Raw genomic sequence first — 13,536 nt, forward strand, 5'->3', positions numbered from 1 at the left:
CTTCAATGAACACTCCACGCTCTGCCTGCACAGAGGCAGGAAGTGGAATCCTGGGGAATTCATCATCTTAAATAAAAAAATCAAGCTGACTACATGCACCAGGTATGTACAGAGCTGAAGAGAGCAGAGGGGGCTATTGGATTCCCTGGAGCTGGAGTTACAGGAGTTGTGAGTTGCCTGGTGTGGGTGCTGGGAACCAAACTTGTGTCCCCTGAAAGCAGCAAGTACTCTTAACCATCAAGCCACCTTTCCAGTCCCTCCTCCAAACTATATTTTAATTCATTCATTTTATTCCTCAAGACATTCCCAGTCAAATCCACCCCTTTCGCTTGCCTGGTCCACTTTGGGTCATCCTTAGCTGCCCTGCAAGAAGGGACCATGACCTGGAACTGTGAGCCAAATAAATCCTTCCTCCCTTAAGGCTGCTTTTGTTGAAGATTTTATAACAGCAATAGAATACAGTAGATATTTACTTACACACACACACACACATGCACACACACAGGCACACACCCCATATATATAAAACACTTATCTGGTTACCTGGTAATTCTCCACACCCCCTCTCTGTCTGTCTGATTCTCTCTGTACATGTGTGTGCATGTATATGTGTGTGTATATATGTGTATGTCTATGTGTGTGTGTATGTGTGTGTGTATGTGTGCGTGTATATGTGTGCGTGTATATGTGTGTATGTGTGCATGTATATGTGTGCATGTGTATGTGTGCGTGTATATGTGTGTGTGTATATGTGTGTGTGTATATGTGTTTATGTGTGCATGTATATGTATGTGTATATATGTGTATGTCTATGTGTGTGTGTATGTGTGTGTGTGTATATGTGTGTATGTGTGCATGTATATGTGTGTGTGTATATGTGTGCATGTATATGTGTGTGTATGCATGAACGTCTGCACACTCATGCTGAGGTTCAGATACAGGTGTTTGCCTGTGCTTGGCAAATGCTTACCCCTATGGTGAAGCCCGGCCCTCCAATTCCTTTATGGTATTTTTTTAAAACTGAGATTTTTTTAAAACATGAGAATATAGAATGTTTATCAGATAACTCAGTCTTGCCTTTTGATATTATCATTGCTTTTATTTTGTTTAGCTTCTTGCTGGTTTTTTGTTGTTGTTTGCTTGGAGATAGTCTGATGATGTAGGCTGGGCTTGTCTAAATATACTACGGGGTTGGAGAGATGGCTCAGTAGTTTGGAACATGGGCTGCTCTTCACAGGACTAAAGTTCCATTCTTAGAACCCACACGGTGGCCAACACCCCTCTGTAATTCCAGACCCAGGGATTCCAGCTCATTCTTCTGACTTCCATGGGCACAAGGAAACAGTCAATATCTCTCATTCTTGATTAGGCGATTGATAATGATGGTGTCCACGGAGACTCAGGAGCACTGAATAAAATCACCCATGCAATGAATTTGACAAAGGAGGAGGCAGAAAGCAATGATGTCAGTCTGTTGTTACCTTTCATGGTCTTTCTTATTCAGAAAAACAAACAAACAAACTTCTGTTATACCACAGGGTATGTACACACTACCTCCAGCGTATCCCCTGACTCAGCTTCCAGCTCAACCAGCACTGGGTCCAGCACAGCGTCAGATACTTCCTATGTGCCAAACACCACTGAGAACAGCACAGCCTCAGATCCTGCATTCACCTCAAACCCCACTGAGAAGAGCACAGGCTCAGACTCTGTTTCAACTTCACCCACCACTGGGAACATAACAGCCTCAGACCCTGCATCCACCATGAACTCCTCTGGGAACAGCACAGCCTCTGACCCTGCATCCACCTCACCTACCACTGGGACCAGCACAGCCTCAGACCCTGCATCCACCTCACCCACAACTGGGAACAGCACAGCCTCAGACCCTGCATCCACCTCACCCACAACTGGGAACAGCACAGCCTCAGACCCTGCATCCACCCTGAACCCCTCTGGGAACAGCACAGCCTCAGACCCTGCATCCACCATGAACCCCTCTGGGACCAGCACAGCCTCAGACTCTGCATCCACCTCACCTACCACTGGGACCAGCACAGCCTCAGACCCTGCATCCACCTCACCCACAACTGGGAACAGCACAGCCTCAGACCCTGCATCCACCCTGAACCCCTCTGGGAACAGCACAGCCTCAGACCCTGCATCCACCTCACCCACCACTGGGAACAGCACAGCCTCAGACCCTGCATCCACCCTGAACCCCTCTGTGAACAACACAGCCTCAGACTCTGCATCCACCCTGAACCCCTCTGTGAACAGCACAGCCTCAGACCCTGCATCCACCTCACCTACCACTGGGACCAGCACAGCCTCAGACCCTGCATCCACCCTGAACCCCTCTGGGAACAGCACAGCCTCAGACTCCACATCTACCCTGAACCCCTCTGGGAACAGCACAGCCTCAGACTCTACATCCACCCTGAACCCCTCTGTGAACAGCACAGCCTCAGACCCTGCATCCACCCCAAACCCCTCTGAGAACAGCACAGCTTCAGACCCTGCATCCACCATGAACCCTTTTGGGAACAGCACAGCCTCAGACCCTGCATCCACCATGAACCCCTCTGGGAACAGCACAGCCTCAGACCCTGCATCCACCATGAACCCCTCTGGGAACAGCACAGCCTCAGACCCTGCATCCACCATGAACCCCTCTGGGAACAGCACAGCCTCAGACCCTGCATCCACCTCACCCACCACTGGGAACAGCACAGCCTCAGACCCTGCATCCACCTCACCCACAACTGGGAACAGCACAGCCTCAGACCCTGCATCCACCTCACCCACAACTGGGAACAGCACAGCCTCAGACCCTGCATCCACTCCGAACCCCTCTGGGAACAGCACAGCCTCAGACCCTGCATCCACCCCGAACCCCTCTGGGAACAGCACAGCCTCAGACTCTACATCCACCCCGAACCCCTCTGTGAACAACACAGCCTCCTACCCTGCATCCACTTCACCTACAACTGGGAACAGCACAGCCTCAGACCCTGAGTCCACCCTGAACCCCTCTGGGAACAGCACAGCCTCAGACCCTGCATCCACCTTACCCACAACTGGGAACAGCACAGCCTCAGACCCTGCATCCACCTCACCCACCACCGGGAACAGCACAGCCTCAGACCCTGCGTCCACCCTGAACCCCTCTGGGAACAGCACAGCTTCAAACCCTGCATCCACCATGAACCCTTTTGGGAACAGCACAGCCTCAGACCCTGCATCCACTTCACCCACCACTGGGAACAGCACAGCCTCAGACCCTGCATCCACCTTACCCACAACTGGGAACAGCACAGCCTCAGACCCTGCATCCACCTCACCCACCACTGGGAACAGCACAGCCTCAGACCCTGCATCCACCTCACCCACAACTGGGAACAGCACAGCCTCAGACCCTGCATCCACCTCACCCACAACTGGGAACAGCACAACCTCAGACCCTGCATCCACCTTGAACCCCTCTGGGAACAGCACAGCCTCAGACCCTGCATCCACCTCACCCACCACTGGGAACAGCACAGCCTCAGACCCTGCATCCACCTCACCCACAACTGGGAACAGCACAGCCTCAGACCCTGCATCCATCTCACCCACAACTGGGAACAGCACAGCCTCAGACCCTGCATCCACCTCACCCACAACTGGGAACAGCACAGCCTCAGACCCTGCATCCACCTCACCCACAACTGGGAACAGCACAACCTCAGACCCTGCATCCACCATGAACCCCTCTGAGAACAGCACAACCTCAGACCCTGCATCCACCATGAACCCCTCTGAGAACAGCACAACCTCAGACCCTGCATCCACCATGAACCCCTCTGAGAACAGCACAACCTCAGACTCCATATGCACCCTGAACCCCTCTGTGAACAACACAGCCTCAGACCCTGCATCCACCTCACCCACCACTGGGAACAGCACAACCTCAGACTCCACATCCACCCTGAACCCCTCTGTGAACAACACAGCCTCTGACCCTGCACCCATCTCACCCACCACTGGGAACAGCACAGCCTCAAACTCTGCATCCACACCAAACCCATCTGGGTCCATCACAGCTTCCAGCTCTGGCTTGAGCCCCACCCACAATAACTCTACGCCAACAGTTTCCACTGACGCCCACACCACCTCTGGCCACACTGGGACTCCAGTGATAGAGGTGAAGCCCAGTGGGTCCCTGAAACCCTGGGAAGTTTTTCTCATCACCCTGGCCTCTGTTGTCATGGTCATGGGACTCTCTGCTGGACTCTTTATTTGTGTGGTGAGTACCTGATATGTAACAAGCTGCTTAGGGAAAACGGGGGGGGGGGGGGGTGTCGGAGGGGGGTAAATCACAGCAGCCCTAGGGAAGTAGATGGGAAGAAGTGGAGATCAGGAGAGTTACAAGCAGAAACAGGAAATTATAATCAGAAGAGTGTATCCACGTCTTGTGGAATTCACTGAGTCTGAGGAAAGCGTTCGAATAGGAGTGGAGGCCAGGGGGAGTTTTACAGAAGGGGATGGTTTGAACATGAAAGAAGGGTTGTTGGGAAGAGAGGGCATTTGTATAGTTACAAAGTTGCCCACGGTAAGTGCCTGGGAGGAGGAGACAGCGCTCTTAAGCTGTGAACTCTTTTTCTAGAAAAGATACCTGTCTCTGAGAAATGCTGCTGAAGTAACAGTCTACAATCCCCACAACTCCCGTCTTGGTCCTGGAAGATCCAATACGACTCCGACTCCGGGAAGCCCTACCAGTTCCTGGAGGAGACCAGTAATCTCTGAGGTCATAGAGATGAATGGGATGTAACGTAACGACTGCCCGTGAAGCCCAGGACCGCATCCTTCTGAGACACTGCTTCTTCTGTATACCTCTCTAGGAGTCCGTTTCCCGCTTTGTTCCGGTCCTGGACATCCTTGAGAAAGATACATGCTTCTCCTCTGTCTTTACCAGACACACGGAGAATAATGCATTGTTTGGTCATTTCACAAAGAAATAAAACATCCAACATGTCTGAAGAGAGAATCTAGAGCTCTGAAGGGAAATTTTCTGGTTATATGGGAGAGCACTCGTACAAGAATCTGTGTGGCCTTCTCAATCTCCACAAGAAAATACAGAGGCCTCATTCAAGATCCACGTGTGGCCATTTTCTTAGTCTTCCTGCCCCAAGCAGGATCCAGTATCCTGGAGTCTTAGTTTTTTTTTTTTTTTTTTTTTTTTTTTTTTTTTTTTTTTCATTGCTGTGATAAGGTACTATGACCAAGGAAGCTTATAGAAGACAGAATTTATTGGGGGCTTATAGTTTAAGAGGGTTAGAGTCCATGCACAGAATGGCAGAGAGCATGGCAACAGATAGGCAGGCTTGTTGTTGGAGCGGTAGCTAAGATCCCACGTCTTGAGACTCAGCTGTGAGACTGAGAGAAATTCTGGGAATGACTCGAACTTTTGAAACATTAAAGCACATTCTCAGTGACATAGCTCCTTCAACAAGACCACACTTCCTCCCACAAGACCATGCCTCCTCCAACAAGGCCACACTTCTCCCACAAGGCCACACCTCTTCCCACAAGACCACACCCCCATATGAGGCCATATGCCTCCCACAAGGCTACATCTCCTGCCATACCTTTTCCCACAACTCTACATCCCCCAATCCTTCCCAAAGTTTAACCAACTAGGGACCAAGTAGTCAATCCATGAGCCTATGGGAGCCATGCTTATTCAAACTAACACAGCTAGAAATTTGGGGAAACTGGGTTGGCAAAAGTGACAAGGGAGGGACTCGGGGAAGGGTCTACAGCAGCACTGCTCTAGAATCAGATTCTTGTATGCAGAAACCAGAGTGGAAGAGGAGTGAGCCCCCTCTTTTGCATCACTTCGGTGGTCCAGGGTAGAAGGTTGCGTGCCCTTCTAGGTCTGGAGGACAGGGGGCAGCCGTTTGCAGAGATAAAGTCACTCTGAATCCAGAGAATGACAAAAAGTTCTCACCTGGGGCAGGTAAGAACCAGCTGTGTTAATGGGCTCAATCCTGCTCAAAGCAAGAGAAACAACTCTCTGCTCCCACTACTCAGAAGGGACAACAAAACTGTTAGTTATGTTCTACCCACAAGGCTGTGCTGTGCCAAATATAGGTGGGGACAATGTCATCATCATACCACTTTTTAAGGATCCAACAACTAGAAGCAGGAGCTGTGGTGACCATCCTGCAAAAAGGTACCTCCTGCTGACAGGAACCTGGAAAGGGTTATATAAAAAATATGAAGGAGCCAGGCGCACGCCTTTAATCCCAGCACTGGGGAGGCAGAGGCAGGTGGATTTCTGAGTTCGAGGCCAGCCTGATCTACAGAGTGAGTTCCAGGACAGCTAGGGCTACACAGAAAAACCCTGTCTCGAAAAACCAAAAAAAAAAAAAAAAAAATTATATATATATATATATATATATATATATATATATATATATATATATGAAGGAGCCAGGCATGGTAGTCATGCCTTTAATCCCAGCACTCAGGATGCAGAGGCAGGTGGATCTCTGGGAGTTCAAGGCCAGCCTGTTGTATATTGTGAGTCCCAGGACAATCAGGATGAGCCCATCAACACAGAGACACTGTCTGAAAAGACAACAAAAACCAAAGCTGCTTCCCCAACACACACACACACACACACACACACACACACACACACACACACTGACCAAAAGCCACTTGGGGAAGGGATGGCTTATTTCATCTTCGATTTGCAATCCATAGAGGGAAACCAAGACAAGAATTCAAGGCAGGAACTGAAGCAGAGGTTTTGAAGTGATGTTGTTTACTGGCTTGCTCAGCTAAACATTCATATACAGTCCAGACCCATCTGCCCAGGGACGACAGCACCCACATCAAGTGGCAATCATGGAAATGCCCTACGGACTTGCCCCTAGGCCAACCTGAAAGCGATAACCCCTAAACTGAAGTTCCCTCTTCCTGAGTGTGGGAAATTGATGGCTGAGACTAGCCACCACACCAATTACGAGAAATACGCCAAATCACGGGGTAAACTGGTAAACTAGATAAAGTGGAAATTGTACCTCAATGAAAATATCAAAATATTACAAGGCACATCATGTAAATAATCATTTTCATATACGAAGCTAAATAATGAGTCCCTGGAAGAAGAAAGACCAAGGAGGAGGGATCTCCAGTGATTTAGGCACATGACGGTGATGTCAGGACTCATTTTCTTAACAACTAGAGTGTGCACCCAGAGCCTGTTAACATCACTATTCAGGATGCATCCCAGGGTTACCAACATGTAGCTATGTATGATGTAAGGATGTATGATGTAGGTATTTATGATGTAAATATGTATGATGTATGTATGGTATAGGTATGTATGATGTAAATATGATGTATGTATGATGTAGGTATGTATGATGTAAACATGTGTGATGCATGTATGTATGTAGTATGTATGTATGAAGTATGTATGTATGTATGTATGTGGGGGATTGCCATGGTGGATGTGTGGCTGTCAGGGAATACCTGTGGGAGTCTGTTCTCCCTGTCCACCTTGTAGGCCAGGCTTGGCAAAAGGTCCCTTTACTTGCTGAGCCATCTTGTGATTCCATAAGCTATTTCTTTATCCTGACAATATCCAAGGCTGCCAAGACCATCTGACCTAAGCAAAAACTTTAAAGAGTAAAGAGGGTCCCTCCTAGCCTCCCCTTTTATGGTCCTGTGCAGTCTGGACCCTTCCAAATGCCTCTGACTGTGCTCTCCCTCAGACCTACAACAAACCTCCTCAACCATGCCTAGGAACAAGCAACTCATTCGTTTTGTTTTTGTTTTGGTTTTTCATTCAAAACTGACCTTTCTTACTGAAAAACAAGTTCTAAGCCCTCAACCCTGCATGTGCCTTTCTTCACAATCATGGACTCTCCAAAAAGGCATACAGAAACTGGCCTCTGACTTGACCATTTTTCCAGGTCAAACTGCTTCAGAGTTATTAATTGTGGTTTGTCTCTTCTGATGACAGTTCTCCAACTGGGCGTCCTCAGCCTCTGTGGTTTTATAGTCTAGATACATTGTAACAATGATCATGCCAGAATTTCTATCCAGGATGCGGTGGGAACAGGTGAACCCATCTGTCCATCAATGGAAGAGGAGTGTATTAGTCAGTGTTCTGTTACTGTAACAAAATACCTGATGATCTACTTACAAAGAGAAGTTTATTTTTACTCACAGGTAGGTTTTAGATGTTTCAGGCCATGATGAACTGACCCTGTAGCTCTAGGTCTGTGTGAGGTAGGAAGAAAAGAAGAGGTAAGGACGAAGCTCTCGTCTAAGTTCTGTCTCCAGTGACTGTAAAACCTCCAACTAGGCTCCATCTCTAAGTTTCTACTACCTCCCAATAGTGCTACACTGGTTTAGTTCTGTCTGTCTGTCTGTCTGTCTGTCTGTCTGCGTTTTCATGTTTGCCCCTGGATGGCTTTGAATGCATGACAATTCAACTGCTTCTTCAATCTGACCCTGCTCTAGATCACTGGGTTCTAACTCAGGCATATGATGTAACTGTGTGTTACACTGACACCGGCAGACTGTTACCATGACAGAACACATCACCTCTCCTCAGGAGGCTCCTCTGGTCCCTCCCTGTTCTCTTCATTCTTACCACCCTGAGAAGTAGCTGCTGTTTTAACTAAATCATCACTAGCTGACTTTTCCATGTACTCGCTCTCTGCAGAGCTGGAGTCACACAGTGGCCACTCCTAGAGACCCCTTGGAAGGTGTGCAATTGAAGCTTCAGTACTTAGTGAATTTAGATGTTATTTCCCACCTATAGTGACGCCCTCTCTGCCACCACTGGAAATGAGTGCCCAAGTATCACGCCAGATCAATGACAGCAAATAAAAGTGACTTGTATGGACTGCATTAAAGCTCCCCGTGGTTTGAGAAACCTAAAATTAGGGCTTCAGGTGGTTAGAACCATGGCCAAGGCTGAGGAGCCAGTGTGAAAGACCGACCCAGGAGCTCGGGTGATTATGAGCTTCTTCCTCACTCCCTCTGGGAGAAGACATCTGTCTGCTTTACAAAACCCTAGAAACTGGACTCAGTCACCCACCTTCTCCACCCTCAAAGAGTTCAGGGCCAGTGGGACATGCCAGTCACACAGCCATGCCCTCCAAATCCCCAGCTCCTCTCATACAAAACATTCATGCTTTAAGTATATTTACAATTTTGTGTTAGGTGAACTCATAGATAATCCAGGGCACACGTGGCCCCAGGCCATGGACTAGACACCTGAATCCTTGAAAAGTTCTGAGAAGAGTTAGATATCTTTATGACAATAGAGAAGGCCTAGAGATTTAAACACAACACAGCAAGAACTAATGATAACAAAAATGCTGAGCCGGGCGGTGGTGGCGCACACCTTTAATGTCAGCACTTGGGAGGCTGAGGCAGGCGGATTTCTGAGTTCGAGGCCAGCCTGGTCTACAGAGTGAGTTCCAGGACAGCCAGGAATACACAGAGAAACTCTGTCTTGAAAAACCAAAAAAAAAAAAAAAAAAAAAAAAAAAAAATTGCTGAACAAATATCAGGAATTCTGTGTCTGAACACACGTGTAAGAGTGTAAAGGAACCCTGTGTGGTGGAATACACCTTCACACTTCACACAAGCTCAGGAGGCTGTGGTGAGGGGCTCACCATGAGTTCCAGGACAGCCAGGGCCATACAGATCATGCTGAGAAAGAGAGAGACAGAGATAGAGACAGCGACAGAAGAGACAGAGAGACAGAGAGACAGAGACGGGCCAAAAGGCCAAGACAGGAGATGTTGCAAGAGGCACATTTGACAAAAGAGTCAAAGCCTGGATATCCAGGAACCACAATCAATAAAAAAATGGCAGCTGGGTGTGGTGGCACACAGCTTTAATCCCAGCAGAGGCAGGCAGATATCTTGTGAGATAGAGGCCAGCCTGGTCTACAGAGCGAGTTGCAGGACAGACAAGGTTACATAGAAACCCTGTGTGGAAAAGAAAGAAGATCGTAGAGATGGCTCAATAGTCAGGTCAGGCTGCTGCTCGTATAAAGAACCAGAGTTTATCAGACAGAGACAACTCTCCGTGTGACTGGTTTTGGAAAAAGAGGTTGGGATCGTAGTTGTCATAGTAGATGCTGCTGAAGTTCAAGTGGCTTCCTCAAGCCTCTCACTTGCATACTGGGAACTTCAGGGAGTCCAGATTTTGCAGGTTATACTACCTGCCTCACAAACGGCACTCAGATGCTGTGAGTGTGAGCTCTTGTACGTGAGGATGCGATGCCCACTCAGATGCTTCCAGAAGATATGGATGGAGGTTTTCCTTGACTCTAGACTGTGGGAGTCTGTGCTGGGCTTCCTCTGGTAGGCTGCATAGTCTCCTTGCAGCATCCAATCCACCCCAGGTACTAGAGGCAGGTGAACCCATGAAAAGAGGAAGTCAACTAGAAAATGGCCCAGTTGGTAAAGCACCTGGCAAGATCCGAGGTTAAGAACACGTACTGTTGTTCTTCCAGAAGACCTGAGTTCGGATTTTAGAACACAGGTTGGGTGGTTCACAATCGCCTATTAATGCCAGCTCCGAGGATCTGATGCCCTCTTCTGGCCTCCTCGAGCACATGGCATGCACTCATTCAGACAATAAACATAAATTAATTTTAAAAAAAGAGATGGTTGTGGCACATGCCTGTAATCTCAGAAACGGTGAGATGGGGGTAGATGCAGGTGTCCCCTGAAGCTCACTAGCCAGTTACCATGATCTACTTGGTGAAGTCCCAGGCCAGTGAGAGATCTTGTCTAGAAAAAACATGTTACCTGAAGACTAACACCTGATGCTGGCCTGTGACCTTCACATGCATACCCACACAAGTTCACATGTGCACATACCACACACACACACACACACATACCACATACATACCACATGCACATACACACACCACACACATCACACCATACACACACCACATGCACATACACACACAACACATACGCCACACCACACACACCACACACACATACTCCACTATAACACACCACACATACCACATACACACACCACACACCATACACACACCACATACACTCACACACCAAACCATACCACACACACACACACACACATTACACATACCACATACACACACCATACATCCACATACACACACCATACACACACCACACATAGCACATACACACCACATGTACACACATACACACACCATATACACCACACACCATATACACACCACACACATACCATATACACACATCACACACACTATACACATACACACACAACACATACACATACTACACATACACATACTCCGTCCACACACACACCAGACAAACACACATACACACACGCACACACATAAACAAAGAGCCTCAAATGACCTAATGTCTTTTTCCTTAAAACAAAGCTAGAAATGATTTTTAACATTTATTTAATGACTATGTTGGTGTGTGCCTGCATGTGTGTGTACTACCTATGTGCAGGAGCCCTTGAGTGTCAGAGAGATTGTCAGATCCCCTGGGTCTGGAGTTACAGGTGGCTCTGTGTTACCTGATGTAGGTGCTGAGAACAGAAGTAAGGTCCTTTGAAAAAGAAGCAAGTGTCATAGCCATTGGGTCGTCTCTCCAGGCTCCAGAGTTGGAGGTTATTAAATGGTTTAAATATATACCTAAGCATGGGCACTAAGAAAGAGTTGCCCAGGGAAAGAACACTATACACCCAAGATCTGGTTGCGGCTTCTCAAGACACACATTGCTTCCGTTCCTTCTTCCTCCTCCCCATTGCCGACGCTGTGATAAATGGCTGGGCCGCTCTTTGCAAGCTTGGATGAAGAATCAGGTCACATAGACACACAGACCCAAACAACCAAGCATACACCACACACACATGTACCACACACACACATAACTACACAAAAACATACATCACACACACGACACATACAAACATCACACACTCCACTGCGTGCATATGTGCACACACACACCACACACATACCACACACTACACATATGCACATACCAACCACATACACACCACGCACTACATACACATACACCATACATCACACACCACACACACCAATCACACACATACCACACACTCTACACACAAACACCACACACTCCACTCCATACATATATACAGTAACCCCACACTAAACACCACACACACACACACACACACACACACACACACACACACACACACTGTTGGGGCTTTCCACATTCCCAGGTCTATGAGCAGGTCTGAGGTTGCCCAACCAACTACACATTTTCACTTCTACAGACCAATGAGAGTTTAAAGATTTGTTTTCATTTTATATGTGAGTGTTTTTCCTGCATGTGTGTGTGTGTACCCTGTATGTGTGTGGTACCTAAAGAGGCCAAAAGAGGGTATTAGATTGCCCAAAACTGGAGTTAAAACAGTGTGAGCTACTACAGGGGTGCTGGGAACTGAACCTGGGTCCTCTGCAAGCTGGGCACAGGTTCTTAACCCTTCCAAACTCCCAGATGAGATTTAAGTAACTGATTATGTATCTGATTCCCAAGAACACTGTGACCAATTCACTATGGCCAAGGATCCGTAAGTGCAGACTTGGTCATGCTGAGGTTTCTGTGGAGGAAAATCCTAACCATGAGGCCATTGTCTCCTGGCAACCCTGCATGCTCCTGAAATCAACAAAGGACGGATTCAGCCAGTGACATTTCTATGGTGCTGGGGATGGAACCTGGGGTTTTGTGCATGTTAGATAGGAACTCTACCACTGAGCCATATCCCTAAACCTGCACACTGAAATCAAGAAGGTGGCATGTTCCCTCATAGTACCTGGCAGAGAGTTGCCCAGAGCTTGTCAAAGATGTCTGTGTTGTCCCTTCTAAAGCCCTAATGAAGGAAGCTTCAATTGACCCTTCTGGAAGAACACCCTGGAGTCAGTCTCACAAGTTAAATCAACTCCAAGATAGCTTAGTACAGGAACACACCTTTAATTCCTGCAGGTGGGAAGCAGAGGCAGGCAGATCTCTGTGAGTTCAAGGCCAGCCAGGTCTATAGAGTTCTAGGACTGTCAGAACTACATAATAAGACTCTTTAAAAGAAAAAATAAAGGGGCTGGAGAGATGGCTCAGTGGTTAAGAGTGCTCACTGCCATAGAAGAGGATCAGGGTTTGATTCCCAGTACCCACATGGTGGGGCACAGTCATCTGTAACTCCAGTTTCAGGAGACCCAATGTCTTCTTCTGGCCTCCAGGGATACCAGGCTCTTATGTGGTACACAGACATACACACCTGCAGACAAAACACTCATAAAACACATACATAATACATACATACATACATACATACATAAAATACATACATAAAATAAGTAAATCTTATTAAAAATAAATATTTTAATAAATAAACAAACAAATACATGGGGCAGGGCTGGAGAGAACGGTTTAGCAGTTACGAGCACTTGCTGTTTTTATAGAAGACCCACGTTCAGTTCCCAGCACC

The 13,536-nt window shown here is 47.6% G+C and overlaps 1 protein-coding gene across 1 annotated transcript; it reads left to right on the top strand.

Moving 5' to 3' along the window:
- The first annotated feature begins 1,765 nt into the window (after positions 1–1,765).
- Muc21 (mucin 21, cell surface associated) lies at positions 1,766–5,022 on the top strand. The gene is made up of 2 exons (XM_076916811.1): positions 1,766–4,288; positions 4,649–5,022. The coding sequence occupies exons 1-2, from the start codon at positions 1,766–1,768 to the stop codon at positions 4,811–4,813; spliced, it is 2,688 nt and encodes an 895-aa protein (XP_076772926.1). The 3' UTR covers positions 4,814–5,022.
- The last annotated feature ends 8,514 nt before the right edge of the window (positions 5,023–13,536 follow it).

Source organism: Arvicanthis niloticus, chromosome 20, assembly GCF_011762505.2.
Source record: "Arvicanthis niloticus isolate mArvNil1 chromosome 20, mArvNil1.pat.X, whole genome shotgun sequence".
In the NCBI taxonomy this organism is placed as follows: domain Eukaryota; kingdom Metazoa; phylum Chordata; class Mammalia; order Rodentia; family Muridae; genus Arvicanthis; species Arvicanthis niloticus.